General features: G+C 34.4%; 1 protein-coding gene across 2 annotated transcripts in view; it reads right to left on the bottom strand.

The window, feature by feature from the left end:
• Window positions 1-26026, bottom strand: part of PTPRD (protein tyrosine phosphatase receptor type D) — a 450382-nt gene that overhangs the window by 146830 nt on the left and 277526 nt on the right. Inside the window, exons 9-18 of one of the 2 annotated variants that reach the window (XM_070742569.1) lie at window positions 24621-24890; window positions 23832-24413; window positions 18433-18566; window positions 16016-16160; window positions 13661-13966; window positions 12656-12849; window positions 10801-10827; window positions 6331-6448; window positions 2980-3567; window positions 2509-2606 (exon numbers count right to left, since the gene is read on the bottom strand). In XM_070742569.1, the coding sequence (XP_070598670.1) occupies window positions 2509-2606; window positions 2980-3567; window positions 6331-6448; window positions 10801-10827; window positions 12656-12849; window positions 13661-13966; window positions 16016-16160; window positions 18433-18566; window positions 23832-24413; window positions 24621-24890 (2462 nt within the window). Of the gene's footprint in view, window positions 1-2508; window positions 2607-2979; window positions 3568-6330; window positions 6449-10800; window positions 10828-12655; window positions 12850-13660; window positions 13967-16015; window positions 16161-18432; window positions 18567-23831; window positions 24414-24620; window positions 24891-26026 lie in introns of those variants that run through there. The other variant, XM_070742568.1, reaches the window with a different exon arrangement.

The following is a 26026-nucleotide window of genomic DNA, read 5'->3' as shown; positions in this document are numbered from 1 at the left end:
GTTTGACAATTTTTTAAAAAAAGAAATAATAAAGGAGAAATTTTTGGTACGGTAGTTTCAGAATATACATTCCTCTCTTATATCACTGGGATCTGAGAGCTTAATTCTACCTAACTCTTTCATACTAATCCAGGAATTGCAATAATTATTAAACTACTGTAAATAACTGATTGTAAAAGCTACAATTTGACTTTTCTGTGTAAGAGCTAAAAAGCTTATCCTTTGTTTTCCTGGATATGCTATTGGATTCCCACCTCAAATGGCATTAGTGAAAGGAAAATGCATTATGCTATGTTTATGCTTTCATTTGAAGCCTTGTCAGGAAAAATGGAAGGCTCTAAATTCACCCCAGCCAGGTTGATTTTTAAAATGTCTTGGGTAACCCACTAAAAATACATTTTTACAAAAGAGAAACCATTGTGTCTCAGCAGAGGGTAATTCATTGTATACTACTGTGTGACAATGCAATACAATGCAATACAGGAAAGAGCAAGAAGCGCTATATTACGGAAGCTAATTTTTTACTTATTTAGAAAATTTATATTTCATACAAGGTGACTCAAGTCAGCTTACAGGAGAGTTTCAACACAGGATAACAAGTAGGATAAGCAGATTTTCAAAATATTTTTTAAAGAGAGAAGGGGTGTGGCCAACGTCCCAGTGCTACAGATGTCTCCTGTGCTTCACGGGAAACCAAATCCCAGCTGTTTGGGGACCTGGAACCAGACCAGAACCAAGTCAGAGCTGTCCTGGAGGGGCAGTGAAGAAGAGAGGAAGTGGTCGATGGTCTGGGTGGGCTTGAAACCCCCCAGGGAGCCAGTACTAGCCTTTCGACCAGCAGCTGTGGAAGACGATTCTGTCGCCATTAGCTGAGATGGCCACAATCAGAAAGATTAGAATAGAGAGATTGTGAATTGCCTTGGTGACAAGATCTAAGTGTTTGTGCTGAAGAGATGTGAACAAGTGTTGAAGCTGGGTAAGTGTTTGGCCGAATTAATCATAAAAAGAAAAAGTTCAAAAGGAGATAAAAGATATTCCAGAATGGACCTAGCATCTATCTATCTTCTTGTTTGACTTAAGCTTCAAGCAAAAAACAAACAAACATAAATCTCTAACAATTGTGAATTTGACAATATGAGGTTTGTATCTATGAAGAATTGACCAAGATGTTAAAATACATTCATGAAAATATAAAAGCATACCTTTTGGAAATTAGAGGTGATAAGAAAATAGAAATAAAGTTGGAACATAAAAAACACTTAAACTTTATAATGGAAGTTGAAAATGAAGTACAAAAAGATTATGCTGATGAAAAAGGGACCGAAAATTAAAAAACAGATTGATGATTACACTGGAATTTACAGTGATAAGAAAGAGATGTGCATTGGTTTTTAATAAAGCAATTAAAAAACAGGGGGGTAAAAGGGAGAAGAGACCAGGAGGAATTGAGAGCAGATTTAAGCAAAAAGGAAGAAAAGGAATTGGAAAAGAAAAGGAATTTTATTGGTATAAAAAAAAATAAAAGAAAAAGAAAAAGTTAAGAGAAGGGGTTGGAAGGGCAAAACCCACAAGAATTGGAATTTTTGAGAGACCAAAGGAGAATGCATGAATACGGGAAGATCTACAGAAAGGAAGAGGAATAATAAGATATGTGGTAATAGGTTTATTTAGGTTATTAATTGGTTATAATTAATTATGGTATGGTATGGTATTTTTATAAGATTGTAATATGATGTTAAAAAGATGGGAAATAAGTTATATAATAGCAGGTGTAATTGATAGAATGTTATAAAATTTGTATACTTATCATTTGCAAAGCTTTTTGTCTGTTTTCCCTCTATATTTCATACTACTTCTCTCCTTCTCTCTCCCTGTCTTCCCTCCCATCTGGGAAAACATACGGGAGATAAAACTACAAAACATGCAAAATTAGGCTATTTGATTATGGCATATTGGACAGAAGTGTATAATTATGTATGCTTTGATATTATTTATTGTATATGTATGGATGTCTATGTAACTATGTCTACGTTGGTGAAAAAATAAAAAATGTTTAAAGAATAGGAATAATTTTGAGATATACTATAAAACGACAAAGAGAAAAAATAATCAGAAATATTGCAAATTTACACATTTTTTATTATACTAATCTAATTTAAAAAATGGTTTTTTTAATAATATTCTAAACAGCAGAAAATATTATACTTTTTATTTCAGGTGTTTAGTTCAGTGTCACTTATGCTGATACATAAATGCAGAATTAATTAACATCAACTGTCAACCAGGATCAATCAACTATCAACCTTGAAGAACTGTTGCCATGGTCTTCCGATTTTGAACTGCATCAGAAGTCCATGGCAGCAGTTCTTCAAGATTGATACTAAAAAAGATTTAACACTACTAAATATCTGTTGTTTAGTAGAGTGGGTCTGTAAATCATTTAATTAAGACATTTGTCCACTACAAGTGCTGTAACTCTTCAAGTCTTTTAGATTAACAACCACTTACTTTGAAAGGCAGGGCAGAATTGTAATTCTCTGGTATATCCCAAGAAAGAAGAACCGATGTTTTCATTACTGCTTTGACATGAAAATTTTTTGCAAACACTGCTGGAAAAGGAAGGGTAATATATTTAAAGTATATTTTGATTTTGGATCCCATCCCCTTTTCACCAGTCAACATATTTCATTATATTCCTACCTTTTTTTTTTAGAAATCACATTCCATTCTTACAAATGACATCTCAAAATAATTATATTTTCCTTACCTGCAATTATTATGTAGAAGTGAGCCAGACTTGTCTGATATGGAATAACTGAATTCTAGTGAATCCAAACACATGAAGATTTACATACTTTACCTTCGCATCAGATGAATCTACTTATATGATGGTTTTGAAAATTGAAGCTATATCTAAAATATTGATATCCAAAGACTGAGATCCTGTTACAAGACAAGCCATAAGCAGACAAATCCTACCTTGATCCACAGGTAATGTCCTAAACTGGATACTGGGACTATAGGGACCAGACCCTTTGCTTGTATGTGCACGTATTTTTACATCATATGTGGTATCTGGTTTTAAGCCTGAAAGTGTCATAATAGTATCAACAGGAGCAACAGGGATCTCTGTTTGTTGATGGGCCACATTGATATCTCTGTACTGTAGAGTGTATTTGGTGATTATACCATTTCTCTCGGATAAAATGGGTGGTTGCCAGGTTAGTTGGACAGAGATCGAGGTGGCACTTTCTGAATGTAGATTTTGAGGAAATCCACTTGGTAGATCTTCTGGAATTAAAATTTCTTTTACCATTTCTTCCCCAAAGCCCACTTTATTTCTAGCTGAAAGCCTGAAGATGTAAGAAGTCCCTTTATGAATATCAGTAGCCGTGTAGTGGTCATCTTTGTCAGTAAAATCCCGTGTCGTAAATGCATCCATGTCTTTGCGGCCAAACCTCAGGCGGTACCCTTGCAGGGGGCCATATGTATCGACAGGTGGGTGCCACTGAATTAGAGCCGTACCCATTTGTGTGTGGCTAATTACAAGCCGAGGTTTTCCTGGAACTGTAACATAACATTATTTTAGCACAGAATGTATCTATAATAATTTTTTCAAAAAATTCTTATTAGGTCTCTTTAAAAATTATTTATACAACAGACATACCATTTTGCTACTCTACTTTCAGCATCAAATATTAATTCAGACCTTCCAACACATTAAGAACTGTATTATCTTTCTTTATTCCCTTTCTTCTAGGTTCAGGGGTGTCAACTGGTGGCCTATGGGCCAGATATGTCACGTGCAGACCACACCCACCCCAACTCTGTGAATGAGAAAAATATTGTGAAACATGTTGCCATCACATGATGGCAACATGTCATGGCATGTTTAACACCCCATGTTCTAGTTCCTAAATATAGAGAAAGCAGATAGACAATGATCCCCATTGATCTGGAACCAAGCAATATATACAGTAATTGTGTATCTTTTTATATTAGGCTTATGGACTTTACATTAATATGGTCAATGCAAACAAACAGAATATACATGTAGTCCTCATCTTACAACAGTTTGTTTAGTGATTGTTCAATGTTAGAACAGCACTGAAAAATGTGAATTTTGACCACTTTTCAGTTATGATCTTTGTAATATTCCCCTGCTCATGTGATCAAAATTCAGATGTTTGGCAACTAGTTCATGTTTATGACTGCTGTTTATTTATTTATTTGTTCAATTTTTATGCCGCCCTTCTCCTTAGACTCAGGGCGGCTTACAACATGTTAGCAATAGCACTTTTTAACAGAGCCAGCCTATTGTCCCCACAATCCGGGTCCTCATTTTACCCACCTCGGAAGGATGGAAGGCTGAGTCAACCTTCAGCCGGTGATGAGATTTGAACCGCTGAGCTACAGATCTACAGTCAGCTACAGTGGCCTGCAGTACAGCACTCTACCTGCTGCGCCACCACGGCTTCATGCTGTTGTGTCTCAAGTCACATGATCATCCTTTGTGACCTTCTAACAAGGAAAGTCAATGGGGAAGCCAGATTCACTTAATAATCAGGTTAAGAAACCAGGTTACCAACTCAACTGTAGTGATTCACTTAACATCTGTGGTAAGAAAGGTCGTAAAATGGGGCAAAACTCACTTAACAAATATTTCACTTAACAACAAAAAATTTGGGCTCAATTGTGGTTGTTATTTGAGGACTATCTGTATTTCAGAGATTGCATTTATATATTGGGAAGGAAAAAATGTATATAAAAGATATCTGAATCAGTACTCATCATTTTAAAAGCATGTGTTTACTGTCTGCATAACCCTAGTAAGATAAATCTAGCTAAAAGCAGAAACACCAGACAATTACAGAAAAAGTTAGTTTAAAAGGAGAATTTCATCCAAAATGAGGGCTGAGTGGTAAGAAAAAAAAGAAACAACCAGTATAATAAAATGTACAATTTCACTAAATAATCTTCTGATAACGAATTAAAGGCTTACTCTGTTGAATTAAGTGACACAATGTCAGTATAAAAGTATAAACATTCCACCATTAAATAAAAACCAGGAACTAAAATGCTAACACACACACATTTTAACTGATTTTTAATGTTTAATTTCAGACATAAAAACTTCAAACTAAATCTGTTTGATGTATGGAAGTTTTAAACACAAAACCTTCAAACTACAGCTATCAGATAAATGACAACAAAGCTGAAATATTGCTAAGCAATTTATTCTTGAAACACTAAAAAGGAAGCCAAATGAAAGCACTACTTTATATATTATTCTTTGAAGAACAATTATCCTTTTCTAATATCCAAAATTAATATAAAGCTAAAGATTTTCCCACTAGACGTCCTTCGATAATTAATTGGCCATGAGATCTATGTGCAGACAAAACGCAGGAGAAAGGTAAATAATAATGAATGAATACACAGCAGATTGAGAATGAAAGGGTAGTTTGTATATCAAGAAAAAGTGTGGGGGTGGGGTGGGGACCAGCATTGTAAACCTAATACCAATAGTTACATTGTTTGAAAGAACAAAGAGTATCAAAACATTAATTAGGCTTAATTAATACATGCTGGCTTAGATACAGATGTTCATGAGTCAAATTCTCCATTTGCCTGCTGCCCCCTTTATTTCCAATCCTATCCGTAGTTCTATTAGTCTCTTTACGGATTTCCCTGTACTTTACAGAGATATTTTCCTTTCTATTTTATGGAAACACTTTACCAATTTTTTAATGGATTGGGTGCAGTAGAATAACTCTCCCATATGTTTCTTAGTTTAATGATTAATAATGTCAACTTGGAAATCACATACTGTATCTTTATCACTCTACCTCTTCTGGTCTTAATTTTTTGTTCCCAACTGTTTTTCCAGACTCTTTAATTTTAGCAATTTCCTGGTTATAATTTCATGCACTGTAATTTGTTGGGTTTTTTTTAAATTTTTGTGTAACATGTGAAGTAAGCAAATATGTTCAACAAATTATAATGGAGTTCTTCACATCCCAAAATTTAATTTATATATATAGGGGATATTGTGTTTCTTCAATTGAAACAGAATGGCTTACAAAACAATTGTACTATGCCTGATGTGTCAGATTGTGTATTTTTCCAAACCTGACTGGGTATATCCAAAGTCCTGGATGCATCTAAACACTAGAATAAGGTCAGGCATTGAAAAATCACAATGAAAATCAATAATGCTTTAGTGTACATAATCAGCTGAGAAGATTTTAGCACCTGATTATCAGAAATGATCAAAGAAGTCAACATTCGTTTTAAGGCTTCATAATGGAAAGGATCATCAAATAATACCTGCACCAGTAGTAGATGCTAATCTAGGTTTGCTCCGTGCTCCATCTCCTTTGGTTGTATAGGCTGTCACAGTAAGGGAATAGGTTGTCTCTGGCTGTAATCCAGCTATGATCATCTCCTAAAATGATATAATAAAAATATGGTATATCAATATATGGAATAGACACCTTTCACAAGTTTTTCATATTTCCGTAAGTTACAATAATTTGCATTCAGTGCACAGAGCTTTCATGCTATCTGCAGAGTTGACAAGCTTTTAGGGATATCAGAAGATGATATGAGTGGGTAAAGTTTTGCATTAAGCCAAAAGAATGACGAATGTTCTGAGCAGCATGCCCTAAATATTTTTATAAACATAAGGCTAAGAATTGATTATACTTAAAGGGCACAACATCCCAACCCATGTTCCTACTATTAATTTTTATTACAGTAGGTAGAATGAGTGTATTTGGGCTATAAAAATAAAATCAAACTTGACACAATAGTTGTATTAGGCATTATTAACAAATCATACTGCCATCTTTACAGCAATATATTTATATTTTAAATTACAGAACCATGTTACATATAGATTGGGGTATAAACTTAAGGTGGCTGCAAGTGGCCTTGAACACCTTTATAATAACTACTGGAGAACTGTCTAATATTTTCGAAATCAGTGGCATCTTTTCTTGCCATTTTAAAATGATGAATATATGACAAGTAAAGTATACCCTGAGCCTGAAAACGTTTTTTGTTGCTGCTGCTTCTGCTGTTTGTTATTGTTGTTATTAATGATAATGATAATAATAACAACTATTATTGTTGTTGTGGTTGTTGTTATAAAAAATACCACCTGCCTATCTCAATTCTTGTACTTGATAGGTAAATAAAATGCCCAATCTAGTCTAAATTCCTGGCTGATCATGTAAACAACAAAAATAACAACTCAAAAATCCAAAAATATAATTTTAAAAAAGAATTTTATGAACCAGCCTATATGTGCTATTATCAACTTGTCTACTCTATTTTTTGCCCTTTAAAAATGGTTTTATGTTAATTTTGGTAAATGTCTTGACACCAAAAAGTTTTACGCCCTGTCAGCCTTTTGAGATGAAACAGACTAGGAAACCATGTTGTATATTAAGACCAGTTTTATTGTAGGGCTATTGTAACAGAATCTGGCAAGTATGAATGTGCTTCCCCATCTCCCTGCTAGAGGGGTCAAGTCTGAGATAATTTCTCAAATTACATCTTTGCTTTGGATTCAGATTTTATTTATCTGATTGTCTTGGTTGCCCTTTCTGTTTCTCAAAGTTAGTCTCCCTGCCCATTACATGACTACTAATAATTTATGAAATCTATGATTCCATGTATAGTTCCTAGGAATCAACTTCATTGACTCAACAAATATTTATTTATTTATTTATTTATTTATTTATTTATTTATTTAATCAAGCATGTACAAGGTAGTAGGTATTGGTATAAACATAAACATTAATAAGGTAGGTACAGGTAAATCCTAGACATATAACCATTATTGAGCTTGCCCATAACATTAAGCAGTGCTTTAATGAAAATTTATTCTGGAATAATTTTTGAAGCACACTCCTAGATAAGATTTACTACTCTCGATAAATGCATATATAACTTGAGATTTTAAAGGGTGATTCTAATTGTATTTGATGAGAAGGGAACATTTTGGATTTCACTCTACGAAATTATGAAGCACAGCATAGTCAAAACATGTACCTCTAGACTTAAAACATGTTGCTTAGCAATCATTCTAAATTATCTGAAAAGGGGGATTAATTATCCACATTTGAAGTTCTGAGAGTTGTGTCTCTTTCATGCTTACATGACCAAACTCTGGCTGTTGGCAAAATGGTCATCTGCAGTGTCCCAAAGTCATGTGACAGTGTTTTGTGATGGTTTTCCTGAAAACTAGCACTTCTATTTTTCAGCAAAATCATACCCACAGTGGACCATTTTGCTTATGATCAATGCATTCATTAAATGATGACCACAAAAATGTCATAAAATAGCTCTGTTCTATGTTGGTTATGACATACATTGTAAAGTAATATTAATTTGAGTAATTTAATTTATTATTTAAAATCTAAAATATCATGAAATATAATCTGAATATTTGATTTGGAACAAGAAATTATGGAAAATACATTAAGCTCTATATAGTTATTCAATAGTATCTAATTTAATAGCATTTATTACGTGAGAAATAACTTGCAGCTTTTAAAATATTTTTAAAAACGATGAAGATTAAAAAGAATCTGAAAGTGATTATATAGTAAAAACAAGATGAAGATTCATTTTACATGCTGAAACTAATTTTTGAAATGATACAAAAGACTTCAGCTTGCAAAATGTAAGTTTTCTAAAAGTCTACTATTTTTATATTCCATTATGTCTCAGCCTTAAAATGTATATGCTGTTTTATGTACTTTGTGTATGCACATTAATTTTAGTTTTCATTGCAGTATTACTAAGTTCTTCGTGGTCAAAATTAACACTAGTTTCTACTTCTGAACTGTAAAAATTAGGAGAATTATAAGCTTTAGCAATTGTGTTCTTTTTTATGTAATATATTAATGGACAGCTGTAGAAACTAAAATGAAATTAAATTTTAACCAATGAATGAATTATGAACATAGGCATTTTAAAAAGAGTGATGAGGCATTTAGAACATGTGTGGAAAATGGTGATATGGTTTTGACTATTGCCCATAAAATCACAGATACATAATTTGCTATAATATGGAACACCATATTTCCACCTACCTATCTTTTAATAATACAAATTAATTATGCTACGAGGCACACAAAACATGATTTGTAAGAGAAAATGCATGGGGAAAGCACATTGGATTCCTTTTCTCCTAATAGATGTATTCTCATGCTCAGAAAATAAAACTTTATTAAGCTTCCTTGGAATCTTCTATATACAAATACTGAACTTCAAGGACTCAATTGGTAGATTAAAAATAGACCGTTAAGTGTATATGAGAAAGATAAGATAGTAAATTCTTAACAATGGGCATGATTATCCAACATAAAAGAAGTTTTCATGAGCATTCTACAATCCGATCCATTCTATAACATTCAAAGGAGTTCTAAATTGTCACACAGCCAACAGCACTATTGTGACAACCAGATAATACAAAAATGTACTGACACAATCTTTGAAAAAGACTGGTATTTTAAATTTAAAAAATTGAATATCAAATCTACAAACAGTATATGAGACAATCACAATGAATAGATAATGCCACCATGTTGATTTATAATTTGGTCCATTACTATTTTAAATGGTAAGCAAAAAAATATTTTTATTTTTCCTCATTTAAATTAGTGTTATAATATGATAAATTAGGGGCCCAGAAGTCACTTCCATCTTTAACTAAAAGCGTACATCTTCTCAACATCTGAAGACCAACTGAAAACTGCTAAGAGTTTTTAGACAATGAAAGCAAATATATCAGAGAAGGCAAAACAGAAACTAAGTTATTGGGACTTGCTAATGTTGTTAAAAGTTCTTTTTATGATTTACTTTCCTTTATAATGATTGGATTCATCCAGTTAAAAATATATAGGGCTCATCTACTTTTGGAGATGAAGTGGATTCTTTAGATCAAAAAATTTCAGAGTCAAAAGTAAATATAGTGTCACCCAGTGTGAGAATTCTGATAAGCGATATGCCATATATGTTGAAAAAACACTGAATGTAGATAATTGTTTTCAAAATGAATTGACCAATTTATGGGCCTACTTTGTAAGATGTTTTTAAACTTTCCTTAAAACATTGAATGATGTAAGTTTATATGTTTCTTTAGAGAATAAGAGATAAAGGAAATATTTTCACTAGAGTTAAAACTGGGAATTGTACTTGCTGATTACACCAGTTTTTATTTTCATCCAGTAACTCATAATTATCATATGATAATCTGACTTTTAGCTTTATCGTTGGGTACATGTTTTTGGACAAGAGAATCATTAAGGAAGGAACTCTTTAACTGGTGATAAAAAATATCTGATTAACAATAATGCGTGAAAACTCAGCTTTAAAAATGTTGGTCCTGAGCCAACACCAATGTATATTTTCACAAAAATGCATTTCAAATACATATTTTACATGGCATTTCATCAACTGAAATGAACAACAGGTTAGGAAGTAAAAGAAAATGTCTGTTCGATAGCAAATACAGAAAACACTGGACCTGAAGAAAGCTGAGTTAAGCAAATGAAAATGGCAACTGCTTTCTTTGAGGGAAAAGAAAAACATTTTGGGTTCACTGCAAGATCCAGTTAGGCAATTATATAAATTTAATAAAACGTAGAAAGCAAAAGCATTGCATCAAATCAAAACAAAGTTGGATGAAAAGTATTAATGCATGCATATGTGCAAGCAACCAAAAAAAAAATCAACTGTTAAAGCCATCATACTTTGTGGGGGAAGACAATCAGTTTTACTCACATGTTCAGTAGTATCATCATATTCCCACTGATTAAGAGTAAAGAATGTTGGGAAGAAAAAAAAACAGAAGAAATGAGGAGATATTTGTAGGCTACTGAAGCATCTTTATCTTTCTCAGGATAACCGCACATGAAAATTAACTAGTAAAATCAGCCTGAACTTAGAAAAAAAAATCCTACAAATTTTGGTTTCTGTTGGATGCTACATAAATAGTGTGTAATATCTCTGGGGGGGGAAACATACATGCTAGTTCGAAGTGTTGTTAGTTTATAGCAGGGTTTTGTGATTGCATTAGTTAAAACTGTTGAGATATAATGAAAGGCTACATTTTAGTTAATCATATGGTACTAAACAATGTTCATGTCTATTTTATCTTGTCAAATTTAATTCAGTGCACCTGTTTATATTAATAGAGGCAATTTATATGTACTTGATACTTCATATCAGTAACAGAACCATATGACCAACAGCACACTCTGTCCTTCTATAATTAAAGAATTAAAGAAAAAAAGAGGAAAAAAAAGAATTTGAACTACAGCCATCAAGGGCTGCATATTTTTTCAAGTGGGAAAATCTGTTCAAAGAACAGAGGTACAATATAATCATATTGTTCTCTTTCTAATTCCTGGGGATTCACTATGATTCAAAAGCTTAACAAGTTGTTCTAAATGTGCTGAAACATTGATATGAATAAGACTTACAAATACTGTATGTTAATTATTTAACACAGAAATCGGGAGGCATTAAATCAACACATTAAAAATATTGTCAGTAAAGTAATTTTATTGAATTGGAATTTAAAATATTACAAATGCCATAAAGTCTTTCTATTTAAACAATGTAGTGCAACTCTAATTCATTTTAGGTATGATATATGATAGTTACATATTGCTACATTTCAAAACAGAATTAACCATGAATGAAAAAAGCTTTTTATACTTCGTGGTTTATGATACCATCAGAATGATTTCAGGCCCCAAAGCTCATAAAACATATGTAATTAAAAAACTGTATTTTTAAAGATTATTTAATATGGACAAATTTGCTTTATGGAAAAATAGGTTGTCTATGATTTGATATATTTGATAAGAAAGAATGCAGTGTAGTTTAAGTTTATCAATATAGCATCCTAGGCTTTTTTAAAATAAAAACAAAGCATCTCATATATTATTATATCAACTACTCATTTCAAAACAGTTTATTTTAAATATATCACTGAGTGCTACTATATTATTTTCAAACCCTAGCTCACTAGTATATATTACACATTATCCAACCAAACAGATGTAATTCAATTCAGAAATTTAAGTGCACAATAAAATTCATTTATATATTAATATAATTTTAAATACTTAACATTATCTGGATCATATTCATTAAGATAGAAAAATAACTACAGAACAAAACCTATGCCCAAATCAAAATGAACTAAAAAGTGATTGTTCCAGAGCATAGGAAGAACACATTAAACATGAAATAACATCACTCTATTAATATATTGTATAGTTTAACAAGTTATGTATATAATATTACACTGTCTTGATAATTGTAAACATCAACCGGGGATAAACAAGGGAGCTTCCATTAAAAGATATATGTACTATAAGAAACATAGCCTATGTTTCAGATATGTTTTTCCTCCCATTACCAGAACATATTCATGTCTAGAAATAATATTTATACACAGACTAGTATGGTAGCCTGATTATCTGGCTTTAGATGAAGCATTCAGATTTTTTAGCAATAATGTATTGCAATACATTATTGCACATTCAAGTTGTTGAAAAAAAAGAAAAATAGTATTGTACAAATAGCTTGCTTTTCTTATCTAAAGAAATAGAATATAATTTATTACCTGTGCATCAGCCAACATGATATCCTTCAGCATAGGTTGGCCCCTAGGCTCTCCATTTTCCATCTTCACATAATGCACCTGGTAACCTCGGATTTGGCCATGCTGCTTATTGGGCACTGGAGAACGCCATGACACTTTAACAGATGTAGAGTTGACAGCCTCAACCTCGACTTTGCGAGGAGGACCACTAGGAACTGGAACATATCAGTGGATAAAAGAATTACAGGCACGTGTCCCAAATAATCAGTCTTTTTTTCTTTTTCTTTGCTTTTTAAAAGGAGACCCCCACAAGCCTTTCTTGAAGAATACAAATGAAAACACTACAAAACTGTTCTACATTTCAGTGAAAAGATCAAAAAACATGACTGATGCAAAAATGGAAGAAAAAAGAGTATTAGAGAAATAGAAAAACATGTAAAAATGTACAAAAGCCAAGGAAGATGCTTTGAAAGTCAAAGCATTAAAGCACAAAGAAGTATTTTAGTAATCAAAATAATACAAAACCTAAAAGACTTTTAAAATGTATTATTATATTATTATTTCTTCAGTGGGGAAAAAGTCAATAGCAATGTGCAATTTGTCTTCAAAGTTCAAATATGAAAAACATATTTCAAAATATTTTAAAAATTGAGAAGCATCAGTTTCCTCAAAGATACAAATATTTTATAATATGTGCAAAGACAGAATAAAATCAGAAGATTTTTAAAAAAGAGGGAAAAGTCTAAAAAAAAATATCCACTTTTTTGTATATAAGAAAATAGGCCATGCACATTGGGGAAGCACTTTAAAGAGTTCTTTATGTTGCTCATAACGTTTCTATTTTTTTGATTTTTGTTGTTGCTGCTTTTAAAAACACCAAAGCAGAAAAAGATATTTTGGATTTAAAATATCCGTTGAAATAGTTCTGGGGGGAAAATATGAGCAAGGAAGGGAAGGGATACTTAGATCATACAAAGATAGCAGATTGAGAGAAAAAGTCAAACGGATGGGGTGGAAGAAACATACCATCTTCATCTGTCCGAATAAATACAGATTCACTCTCTGGGCCAGGTCCGACATCAGTGTGGGCTGCCACAGAAATGCGATATTCAGTCCATTTTTCCAACTGTTCCAAAAGGTACTGTGTAGAATCTGGAGTAATTCCCAAAATTTCATGGGGCTTGTCATCTTCTCCATCAGTTCCAGTGTACTTGATGGAATAGGAAGTGATAACTCCATTCTGTTTTTCCACTGGAGGAGGTTGCCAACTTACCAAAATACTAGTGGAGCTGGGACTGTTGCAACTAATGTCTTGAGGAGGAGCTGATGGCTCTAATTTCAGTAGTGGGTTAAAGGAGGATTTGAGTGAGAGGAGAGAAGTGGTTGAAGAAAGAAAATGAACAAAAAGAAAGAAAAATAAATAATAAAGGGCAAACCAAGGAAAAATGAAAATTAAATTTAGAAATAAAGTATTTAGACAGTCTTATGAGCCTTGGCTTATTAACATGAAACAACTGAAAATGGATTAACTAAAAAGTGGAAAAGGATGTTGGGGGAAATACATGAAAATGAGCCTCAATTTATTGTTACCTACCTGTGATTAATGATTCTTCTTGAAATAAAAACATCAAACATGGTACTTCTATGTGTGTATATATGTACAGTATATACACCTGTAATATTGCTTATCTTGTATGTTTAGTAGTCTTTCTTTCTTTCTTTCTTTCTTTCTTTCTTTCTGTCTGTCTCTTCCCTTCCTTCCCTCCTTTTCTTTTCTTTCTTGTTTTTCCTTCCTTTCCTCTTCCCATCCCAATCCCTCCCCTTTCTCTCCTTCCTTCCTTCCCTTCTTCCTGCCTGCCCTTCCTTCCCACCAACTTACCCACTGACCAGTCTTTCCTGCATTGTTCAATTCTGAAAAATCAACATAGAAGTACCTGTATATTCCATATTTACTTTTTCCAACTACTCTGTATTTTAATTTTTTTTAAAAATTATTAAAACACAATTGTAGCCAATAAAATGTGAAACATGCAGAATCAGAAATGAGTTTTCATTTGTCTTAGTCAAAGATTTACCTACCATGAAAAGTGACATGGCTGTTGGATCTGACTGTAACTTGTACTTACCATAAATGAAGATACGGTTTAATTTTTTAGCTCCTCTTGGAAAAACCTTGGCTAGCAAAGAATTGAAATCTACTAGCAATTTTACAATACATACACCACCCACTCAACCCACACACAATACAAAATTACTAGATATAAAAAATTGGATGAGTTAAAAAAGGCAAAATAATTTATTTAATTAATATAATACACTTAACTTCAACATTAATCCTTTCTACTCAAAAACTCAAGTGACTATTTTCAAATGATACTTTTAAAATAAAGCTTTAGTTTATTAATGAAAAATATTATTTAAAATGATAGGAAAGCCTTTATTAGGTTACTTACATTCATTTTTATATATCACATTAAAGTCAAAACTTATTACTGACTCCCATCATAATACTTAGAAGTCCCATAAATTTCTGTGTAAATCCCAATTCTGTTTTATTGTTTAATGGACAAGAGTAAAGTACAAATAGTTATTTGATGAAAATGGACCTGGTAATTGTCAATAAAACATTCAATGAAATAGTTTGTCCCTCAATTTAAGTCTTCAAATTTTATTCCTCATGTTTTAGCACAGGGAGCACAATTGCCCTTATTCATAACAGAGTTATGATGCTAATATCTGATTTTGTAAAAAGGATGAATGAAATCCTTTTTTAAATCTTTGGAGCTACTTTTGTATGAAGCATATTTGTTCTTTATTTGTCAAGAGGTTTATATGGAAAGAAGCAAAATTTTCAAAATTTGAACTAATGTTGCATCAGATGCCATGCTACAGGATATTAAAGGTGTTATGAAATGAAACTATCCAGTAGAGGACTCATAAATTCACCTTTAAAACCTGTTTTTCTATAGATATTTATTTCTGTCTCCACTAAATAACAAATAATGTCCTTGTTTTCAATGGTAGCCTTTTTAAATTTCCTAAAAGATCTCAGAATAAGCTTCCTAAAGGGGGGGGGGGAGAGAATGACTACTCCCCCAAGCACTCTTAGAACAGCAATTTGTTGATATCTCTAAGGATTAAAAAAACCTATCACAGATAGAATATATTTTTGTTGAGTCCTGCAATTATCCTGCTTGGAATCTATGGAGGAAATCTGGGCACGGTGCCATAGTTTATGATGAACAAGAGGAAGGTGAGATGCTCTTATTTTCCATGCTTTACAATGTTCTTTGCAATTTAATAATGTAATAATCACACCTTCTGCGCTTGTTAACTAGAAGAAGTATAAGAAAAATTAAGAAATCAAGGAAAGGCACCTACTTGACTGCATTGTTCTAGCTGAAATTTCTGTTGTTGATGCACCAAGACCTTGTGGAGAACGTGCAGCTAAACGAAAGTAGTATAAGCTATTTGGTTTTAAGCCTTGCAAGTGATAAGAAGTAGCTGGATCAATAGAAATTCTCTGCTGCATGGTAAATAAGAAATAAAGAAGGAAGAAATTTATACTAAGTTATGATTCTAATCAAAAAAATTCTAATATTCGAGCATAAAATTAAGTGTTTTACAACAGAAATTGAACATTACTGAAATTACTATATCTAGCTACAACTCCATGCCTCAAAACCATATTACCTGAAATCTGTTATTGGAGTAAGATTAACCCTGAGAAAACTGCATATGGCTGGCGATAAAAGAGACCAACATGGACACATCCACATAACAACAATCTACATAATGAAAAGTCCTAAATGAAGCAATCACTACATTTCTGCCATTGACAATTTATATAAATGGAATCTCTTTCAACTACAGGTAGGTCTAAGTTGTGATTAAGACAGAAGCAACAACATTTTTTCAAAATCACTACTCTGTTTCAAAACCTACTACAGTGATACCTCATCTTACAAACGCCTCGTCATACAAATTTTTCGAGATACAAACCTGGGGTTTAAGATTTTTTTGCCTCTTCTTACAAACTATTTTCACCTTACAAACCCACCGCCGCAGCTGGGATGCCCCACTTCCGGACTTCCGTTGCCAGCGAAGCATCCATTTTTGCGCTGTTGGGATTCCCCTGCTGGAATTCCCCTGCAGCATCGCAAAAAGACAGAAGTTCAGAGGTGGGGTTTTCCATGGAGGGGAGCCTCAGGGGAATCCCAGCAGCGCAAAAATAGGCTCTTCGACTGGCAAAAGGGTTGAATTTTGGGCTTGTACGCATTAATCGCTTTTCCATTGATTCCTATGGAAAACATTGTTTCGTCTTACAAACTTTTCACCTTAAGAACCTCCTCCTGGAACCAATTAAGTTTGTAAGACAAGGTATCACTGTATAAGTCATTTGATCTGTAAATTGCACAAATGAATACACTTCTTAGAAGTAAATTTATACACACACAGAAACATACATACATACACTACACTGTCACTCTAGACCTTACAATTTCCTTGGCAAGATATTGGAAGTGATTTGCCACTGCCTTTTTCCTTGGGCAAAAAATGTATGACTGTCCCAAAGGCATCAAATAAAGCTTCATGCCTATGGCAGGACTAGAACTCATGGTTTCCTGGTTTGTGGCCACATGCTTTTAACTGCTACATCAAAATATATCTACATTTCTATATATTATAATTGATTGACTTTCTGAATGAAATATATGGTATCAAATATATATTAGGCAATGTTTTGAGAAAGTCTTCCATTCATGTTCTCTGTTTTTCTGTTTAACCTATATAAACTGTTGATAGGGACATAGCTTGAGATGCAATATAATTAGTATGCAGATGATATCAAAGAGTGTATTTGTCTTGAGGCAGTTAAAGGTAGATAAAGTCTGAATTAAGAATTTGTTGGTTTTGGTCTTGGATGGGCTGTCAATGTCCCCATTTGAGCCTAGGGAGCTACTGAATTCTCCTTACAGCTCCTGCTTGAAAGTCTTTGCACAGGTTCATCTTTTGCCCTAGTTGTGCCCATTCTTGGAAAATGGGAGAACATTCTCAGATGGCCATCCAATGCCCTAGCTTATGGCTCATGGCTGATTGTTCCAAGAACTGAATAACAGGATAAGGTATCAAAATGCAACTCTGTACATATGTTCAAATGTGTATTAAAAATAACATCAATCAAGCAAAGCATTTGTTACACAAAATCCTTGTTTAGTGACACAAATGGAACTGGATGCTGAATCATCAATATACTGTAAGTGAAAAATCGTATGATTGTGTTTACGATCTTATTTCAGCTTTCCTTTGATTTTTCAGACCTGCAAAGGCTGCAAAATGCAGGGTTTAGCAGCAAATTTACTACTATTTTATTACTACTATTTTGCCGCAAATTGTCACTGCCCTAGGCAGCGAGGATGACCTGTATACAATAGGATCCATAACTTAACAAATTTACCAGCTATGTTAGAGTTACCATTACATTTTATCAGATAATAATTGGGTACAATTTGCTGGTAATGCTGAGAAACAGTACCTATAAAACCATGCCATGATAATATTCACACTACAGGCATAGAAGGAGACATTGGCAACTCTTTATGGACTTGTCTAGGCAATCTGAGAATGAAATATGATTGAACAGGAGAAAAAACAAAAAAAGAGATCTATACCAAAATTGTATTTTGTTTTGTTTTTTGAATTCAGGATGAAAAGAAGGCTAAATTACACTTGCATTCTTTTAAAATTTGCACAAATTATAAGATGTTTTCAAACATGAAAAATAACAATTTATTTACCTCTTCACCATGTTCGCCATCCTTGTAAACAAGATCATAATTGGAAATTGTATCAGATCGTGGAGGGGTCCAAGAAAGTAATATGCTTGTTTCAGATTCAGGTTCAGCTTTGAAGTTTAGTGGTTGTCCTGGGACTGAAACAAGAGCACATAAGAGCATTTACTCAAAAAACCCAAAGCCTTCAAGTTCTTTGCTAATATCTGTTTAATTTATGTACATCACACTTTTTAAGTACCTCATCTCCTACAGCTACTACTCTTCTTCATTACTGTGGTTTACGTGACATTTCTTTATACTACAGTGATCCCCCGCTCGTTGCGAGGGTTCCGTTCCAGGACCCCCCGCAACGAGCGGGTTTTCGCGAAGTAGCGCTGCGGAAGTAAAAACACCATCTGCGCATGTGCAGATGGTGTTTTTACTTCCGCAGCGCTAGCGAGGAGCCGAAGATTGGGGGCGGCGCGGCTGTTTTAAAATGTCGCCGCCGGCATGGGGGGCTTGCCAGCACCCCCCGGACCCCCAACCCGGGTTTGGGGGGCTGCTAGGAAGCCCCCCATGACGGCGGCGACGTTTTAAAACAGCCGCGCCACCCCCAATCTTCGGCTCCTCGCTAGCGGGCAGGCAGGCGGCTCGCTCTCGCCGCTTTCCACCTGAGTCCTGAAGCGAATTCGCTTCAGGACTCAGGTGGAAAGCGGCGAGAATGAACGGCATGGGCGCGGGACGCGCGAGCGAGCAGCGGACAAGCCGTTCGCTAGCGCTCGCTCTCGCCGCTTTCCACCTGAATCCTGAAGCGAATTCGCTTCAGGGCTCAGGTGGAAAGCGGCGAGAATGAACGGCGTGGGCGCGGGACGCGCGAGTGAGCAGCGGACAAGCCGTTCGCTAGCGCTCGCTCTCGCCGCTTTCCACCTGAATCCTGAAGCGAATTCGCTTCAGGGCTCAGGTGGAAAGCGGCGAGAATGAACGGCGTGGGCGCGGGACGCGCGAGCGAGCAGCGGACAAGCCGTTCGCTAGCACTTGCTCTCGCCGCTTTCCACCTGAATCCTGAAGCGAATTCGCTTCAGGACTCAGGTGGAAAGCGGCGAGAATGAATGGCGTGGGCGCGGGACGCGCGAGCGAGCAGCGGACAAGCCGTTCGCTAGCGCTCGCTCTCGCCGCTTTCCACCTGAATCCTGAAGCGAATTCACTTCAGGACTCAGGTGGAAAGCGGCGAGAATGAACGGCGTGGGCGCGGGACGCGCGAGCGAGCAGCGGACAAGCCGTTCGCTAGCGCTCGCTCTCGCCGCTTTCCACCTGAATCCTGAAGCGAATTCGCTTCAGGACTCAGGTGGAAAGCGGCGAGAATGAACGGCGTGGGCGGGCGAAGGGCGGGCGGCAGCGAGGAGTTTGCGTGGGCGGTGGGGAAACTCCTTGCTGATGCCCGCCACTCGCCCTCCCGCCAGCAAGAGGGGGAAGACCCAGGGAAGCCGCCCAGCAGCTGATCTGCCGGGCGCCATCTACGCATGCATGCCCATAGAAAAAAAGGGCACGCATGCGCAGATGGTGTTTTGACTTCCGGGTTCAAAAATCGCAAATTACCCTGTTCGCAATGGTCTGGGGACGCAATAACCGGGGGATCACTGTATTGAAGTATCATTATGACAATAATTGATCCTACAATTTCAGTTGTTCAGTGAAACATTTGTTAACTGAGTTTTGCCCCATTTTATGACCTTTCTTACCACAGTTGAATCTCTGCGGTTGATAAGTTAGTAAATCAACGGTTAAGTGAATCTGGCTTCCCCATTGCCTTTGCTTGTCGGTGTTGTGGTCTGCCAGTGGCCTGTGGAGCTGGAAGCAGAGTCATACAGCGAGGAGGCTGGGGAGGAACATGGACCAGGCCTGGAGTCTGGAGAAAGCTCAGCGCCAGAGGCTGAGATCCACCCAGGACGATCTGGGAGGTCTGTTCTGACTCCAGAGCCTTCAGAGGTTGACATGAGCAAGACAGAGGAACAGGGAAGCCTATTCCCAATGTTCACATATACAGAGCAAAAACAGTTACCGAGGAGAAGGACTACTCGGAAGTAAGGCTTGGCGATAATTGGCCTCTCCCACAGGCTATAAAAATGGAGCAAATGGATGTGCTCATTGCAGGAAGCAACTTAGTTACACACTTTGTGTATCAGCATTTTGGCCTTGCAAAGCTTCTTGCTAATTAAGTGTTTGACAGCGTGTCTTCTGAAAGACTTCTGTTGGACTAATTAATATTGTTTGGGACTTGGCTGAACTGTTTGTGCTTTATTATTTATTATGGAAGCCCAGGTAAGAATAGTCAGATGATCACAAAAGATAATCATATGACCTTGGGACATAGCAAGTCATAAATATGAACTAATTCCCAAGCAATCAAATTTTAATCACATAATACCAGGGATGCTACAAAGGTTGTAACTTTGAAAAAAAAGTCAGAAGTTACATTTTTCAGTGTCGTGGTAACATTCATCAGTCACTAAACAAACTGTTGTAAGCTGAGGACTATCTATATTTATCTGTCAAAATGGGTTGATATCTATCTAGGCTGTCTAGAGTATTGTGTGACTTGGAAACACATCCATCTTAAAGTTACAGAGGTTGACAAACACTTCTCTAGATGACACAAATAATAAATCATCTATCAGCTGTCTATCCATATAAACTCTTACTTGAGGTAATGCCAAAGGCTATTTGTGCTAGCTACTGTAAGCCTAATCATAGGTTACAGAATGGGTTTCAATTTTAATACCACCTTAATTGTGAACTTTTTTATCTACCAATCATTTCCTAGGAGCAGCCCATTGCTAATGTCTCTCCAGGAGTTTGAAAATGTAAAAAGTGTATAGCAGATTTTCGTAATGACAATAATTATCTACATTAAGGCTTCATTCTGAAATGTGTAATTTTACAAATCCTAGGAAGCAAATGTATTTGCTTTAATTGTTAACCAAAACATAACACATTTTTATACCCCACAGCCATATACAGCAAAACGTAAAGCTGGAATATTTAAAATTTGCCCCCTAAATCTTACAGCCAACTAGATTTTAAAATTCATACAATAGTTGTTTTTGATACCAATATATCATTATATCACCGTTTAAGTTTAAAATGATATTACAAGAGTTGCTGTTCTTAAAGTATTTGTTTTTAGTAGTAGTAGTTAGGGGGGATCAACATTGGGATTGTGTCATGGGAATGAACACATTATCTTCTTTCAGATAATTTTAGGCACACCTATTTTGAATGAAAGGAATTTATAAATGAGATATAAAATTTATGTAAATATATTTCCTTTTTGTTCCAGAGCATAGGAAAGCAGGAAGACAAAATTTGTTCCAATGATACATCAATGCAACCTATTTTTAGAACCTATATACAGTATACAACCTATATCTTGTGGAATGGAATAAAGCATGTTTATTTCCTAAAACAAAATAGCTGCACAAGTGTATATATATATGTGTGTGCTAAGGACATTCAACAGATCAGCAGAACAGTAATTTGCATGTTTAAAAGTAAAAATAAAAAGATCAATTACATACTGATGTATTGTTGTACATACAACAATATATTAATTATTGAAAAAATGAAATGAAAAGAAATTCAAACAGAAGCCAAAAATAAAATAAATTAGTTCACAATAATTCAAGTAATATGAAGCAACCAATCAGTTAGGGTGATCTTGATTTAAATTCCATCTATTTTAAAAATTAGGTTGATAACATAGAGAATGCAACCTATACTACCAAAGTTTCAAAATAGGATTTCAGCTTGTGATAAGAAGAAAACATTAGAAATAAATTTAAAGTGACACCAACCTTAATTGTTTTGAGTATAAGAGGGAGGAAAGAAAAACTCTATTCTTTAATATTCATTGTTGTTTATGTGGAATCTGTTTGCTACTTTTAGGGTTAATACCAATTTTGTTTGTAATGGCCACTGCATAACTTCCCCAAAGTCATTTCTGTGATCCCTTATGGCTATAAAGGTGCTAAATTATGGATATGAACCATGTTAACAAAATAATTTCAAAGTTCAGTATATATATATTGTGTACAATTTGGATATAAATTACTTTATTGTATTTTAAGCTTTTAACAGTAAATCAGAATATATTAGCCTTTTAATATTTTAGATTTATTAGATATCCACTTTTATTTCATAGCTTATTTTGGGCTTTTTATTATCTATATCATCTATTTTAAATATAATTTTAAACTTCAACTTGCAGTAGTATTATTTCTTTTTCCTTTCTTTGTAAATTTAATACATAGCTTGTAAAAAAAATAACACCAAGAAATTTGGATAGTCCTATGCAAAGTAATTAATTTTTTACTCTACAATTATCAAAAAAGAACAGAAGGAAAACTGGTTCTATTGTGGAGAAATAATTTTAAAGTTTTTGGATTCAAGTTTCAAGTTTATTTAGATTTGTATGCCGCCCCTCTCCGCAGACTCGGGGCGGCTCACAACAAAGTGCAAAAGACAATTCACAACAAATCTAAATTTCTACTAAAAAACATTTAAAAAAACCCCATTTCTAAACACACATACATACACACATACCATTCATAAATTGTATATGCCCGGGGGAGATGTTTCAGTTCCCCCATGCCTGACGACATAGGTGGGATTCCCAATTTCCTAATGCTATTTTTTTTAAAAAAAATTTATAGAGACTTTTTTCCTACTAAGTAAATAGGAATGTAAAGGAAAAGAAAATAGAGAGATGATAAATTGAAGAAAAGATTAGTAAGGAAAGTTACAAAAATTGTAATTAGTCTCAGTATATCACTGATGAAAATAAAAAAAATTTAAAAGTTTAAAAGCTATTTTAAATAGTAAATAGAAAATAGATTATTTTTAACAATTATAAAAAGGATTTTAAAGACTTTTAAAATCTTTGAACTAAGTGCTTTGAACTAAGTGCTTTGAACTAAGTCTCTATTTGTTCTTTAATATGATGAAACTTCTGTTACAATTTGTATTGTTAATTTTGTCACTACCGAATATTCTCCAAATTTAGGTTTCCAATTTGATATCATTAATAACATCTTTTTCAATATGTGATAAATTTTGTGAACGTGTTTCTTAATAATTGTCTTAAATAATTAATCTGGCCTTTACAACTTAGATAACTCTTCTTTCAAACAGTCACTGACTCATTATATGACAATGCTTGAGAACTGAATCAACACTTCATGAAATTGGTTCATTTTTATTTATTTAATTAATTAATTAAATATTAATTAATTAAATTCCAATCTGGGTTACCACTTGACCTTTCCGTGCAGCCCAGCTGGCAGTTTCCAAGCATAACCATCTTTAACCGTACTGCCTAGAACAATTCTGAACCCATCAAAATTGATTGGAAGAAATTACCATCTTACCTCCCGTCTGAGTGATGACTTGTATATCACTAGAAAGTGGTCCATCTCCAACTGAGGTAAAGGCAAGTACTTTCACTGAGTAAGTTTTCTGTGGTACAAGATTCCCAATGGTGGTGATATGGCTATCAGCCACATTATGTTTTGACCAGCTGTTGACATGTTGGGAAGGGTCCATAGTGTAATACACTCTGTAGCCTTGTATTTGACCATTTGGTTCCTCAGGTTCTTCCCACTGCACTAAAATAGTGGTTGAGCTCAACATACGAGCTTGTACATTACGCGGTGCACTGGATGGTGCTTGCTCTGAGGTCCGTGTTGTCACAGGTTCACTGGGTGGACCCCTTCCTATATTATTCACAGCAACCACTCTGAACTCATATTCAGAATATGGGCTTAAGCCAGCCACACTATATCTTGTTGTGGCTACTCCATCAATTTCTTTATATAGTTCCTCAGAATTCTTAGGTTTATGCTGGATTATGTAGTAAGACACTGGCTCAGGATTTCCAGAATCCCAGGTCAAAGTAATGCTTGTTGCTGTACTTTCGGTCACAACAGGAGTTCCCGGAGGTTTGGGCAATGCTAGGAAAATATAATAAAATTTATTAAAATTCAGGAAAAAAATGTTACTATAGAAGAGAAGTACAAAGAACCTAGTTATGTGGAGAACAGAAAATATCTATTAAAATATATTAAATCTATATATTTATTTGTTTGTGTAATTTTTATGCCACCCTCATTTTTAAATAGCAGGTTAAAACATGCATATACTTCAATTAAACTTCATACCTTTTACAGTTATCTGTGCTATTGCTTCTATAACACCAAGAGTGGACATGGCCACACAGGTATAATTAGCAGACTGCCTAACATCATTGAGCTCTAGGACATTCCTTCCAATTGGCATATCATCTTCTGGTGTCAGATCTTCAGCTCCCAGCATCCATTTTACATATGGCATTGGTGACCCCACAGCAACACATGTGATGTTAACACTTCCTCCAGGCATAATTTCATGGTTGGTGGGTGGGATTGAAAATCTTGGTGGCACCCGGCGAACTACAATGAAGCACAAATAAAACTAAATTGGGAACTTAAGAGCTTCCAAACAAGACTACATATATATATCAACACAAATTAAAGAACTAATTGGTATTCTGAACTCAGAAAAAGAAAATTAAAGAGATATATTTGTACATACAATAAATTCTTTATACATGAAATCATTAATTTTACCACATTCATACTATTTTAATACTTAGTGGAGATCATCAATTTAATAACTATACAATAGCAATACATAAACATCAACATACACATACACACACATATACAATTCTATTCTTTACACACATATGTACAGAAAAAAACTGGAAAGTTGACAGGATGCTTGAGTTGATATTAAAATCAACTTCAGCACTGTACACTTCCAGCCAACTGATGTAAAAAATGTGTTGCATCACATCGTCACATCAGAGCCTTGGAACACATCATCTACAGTACACTGAAAATACAACTCTGATTTGCTTTCAGATCCAAAAGTGGATGCAGCCTCAAGACCTCACATTGACATCAAAACAAACATAGGAAAACATATATGTATGTACATATGCATATGCATATACAACATATCCATGAATATACATATACATATAGATATACATATACATATAGATATACATATAGATATACTACATATATATATAAAATACATATATATATATATATATATATATATATATATATGTATATGTATATGTATATGTATATGTATATGTATATGTATATGTATATGTATATGTATATGTATATGTATATATAATACATATATATATATATAATAAGAGAAGAAACAAGGCAAAGCCAGTATGAGTTCTGGATTTGTTCATGCAGGCAAGCACAAGTGACATAGTTTAAAAGGAATCATGCTCAGGAAAGGAAAATTTTTATTAGGAAATAAAACTAATTAAAGGACTGGGTAGGAAATGTACTAGGACAGAGAAGATCACTTTTAAAATGTGAGGATATGGTAATTTGAAACAAATAGATTTTTTAAGGAGATAAGGTAAGATGTAGGAAGGTACTGGGTTAAGCCTAAGGTTGTTACGAAGCAAGTTATGGTGGTGAAGAAGAAGGGAGAACAGTAAAGCATTCCAGATTCCATAGTTTTCACATAAAAGGGAAAGAAAAATACA

Source organism: Erythrolamprus reginae, chromosome 2 (genome assembly GCF_031021105.1).
Source record: "Erythrolamprus reginae isolate rEryReg1 chromosome 2, rEryReg1.hap1, whole genome shotgun sequence".
Taxonomy (NCBI): Eukaryota; Metazoa; Chordata; class Lepidosauria; order Squamata; family Dipsadidae; genus Erythrolamprus; species Erythrolamprus reginae.
The sequence above is the reverse complement of the archived record's forward strand: the minus strand, read 5'-3'. Positions and strand labels throughout refer to the sequence as shown.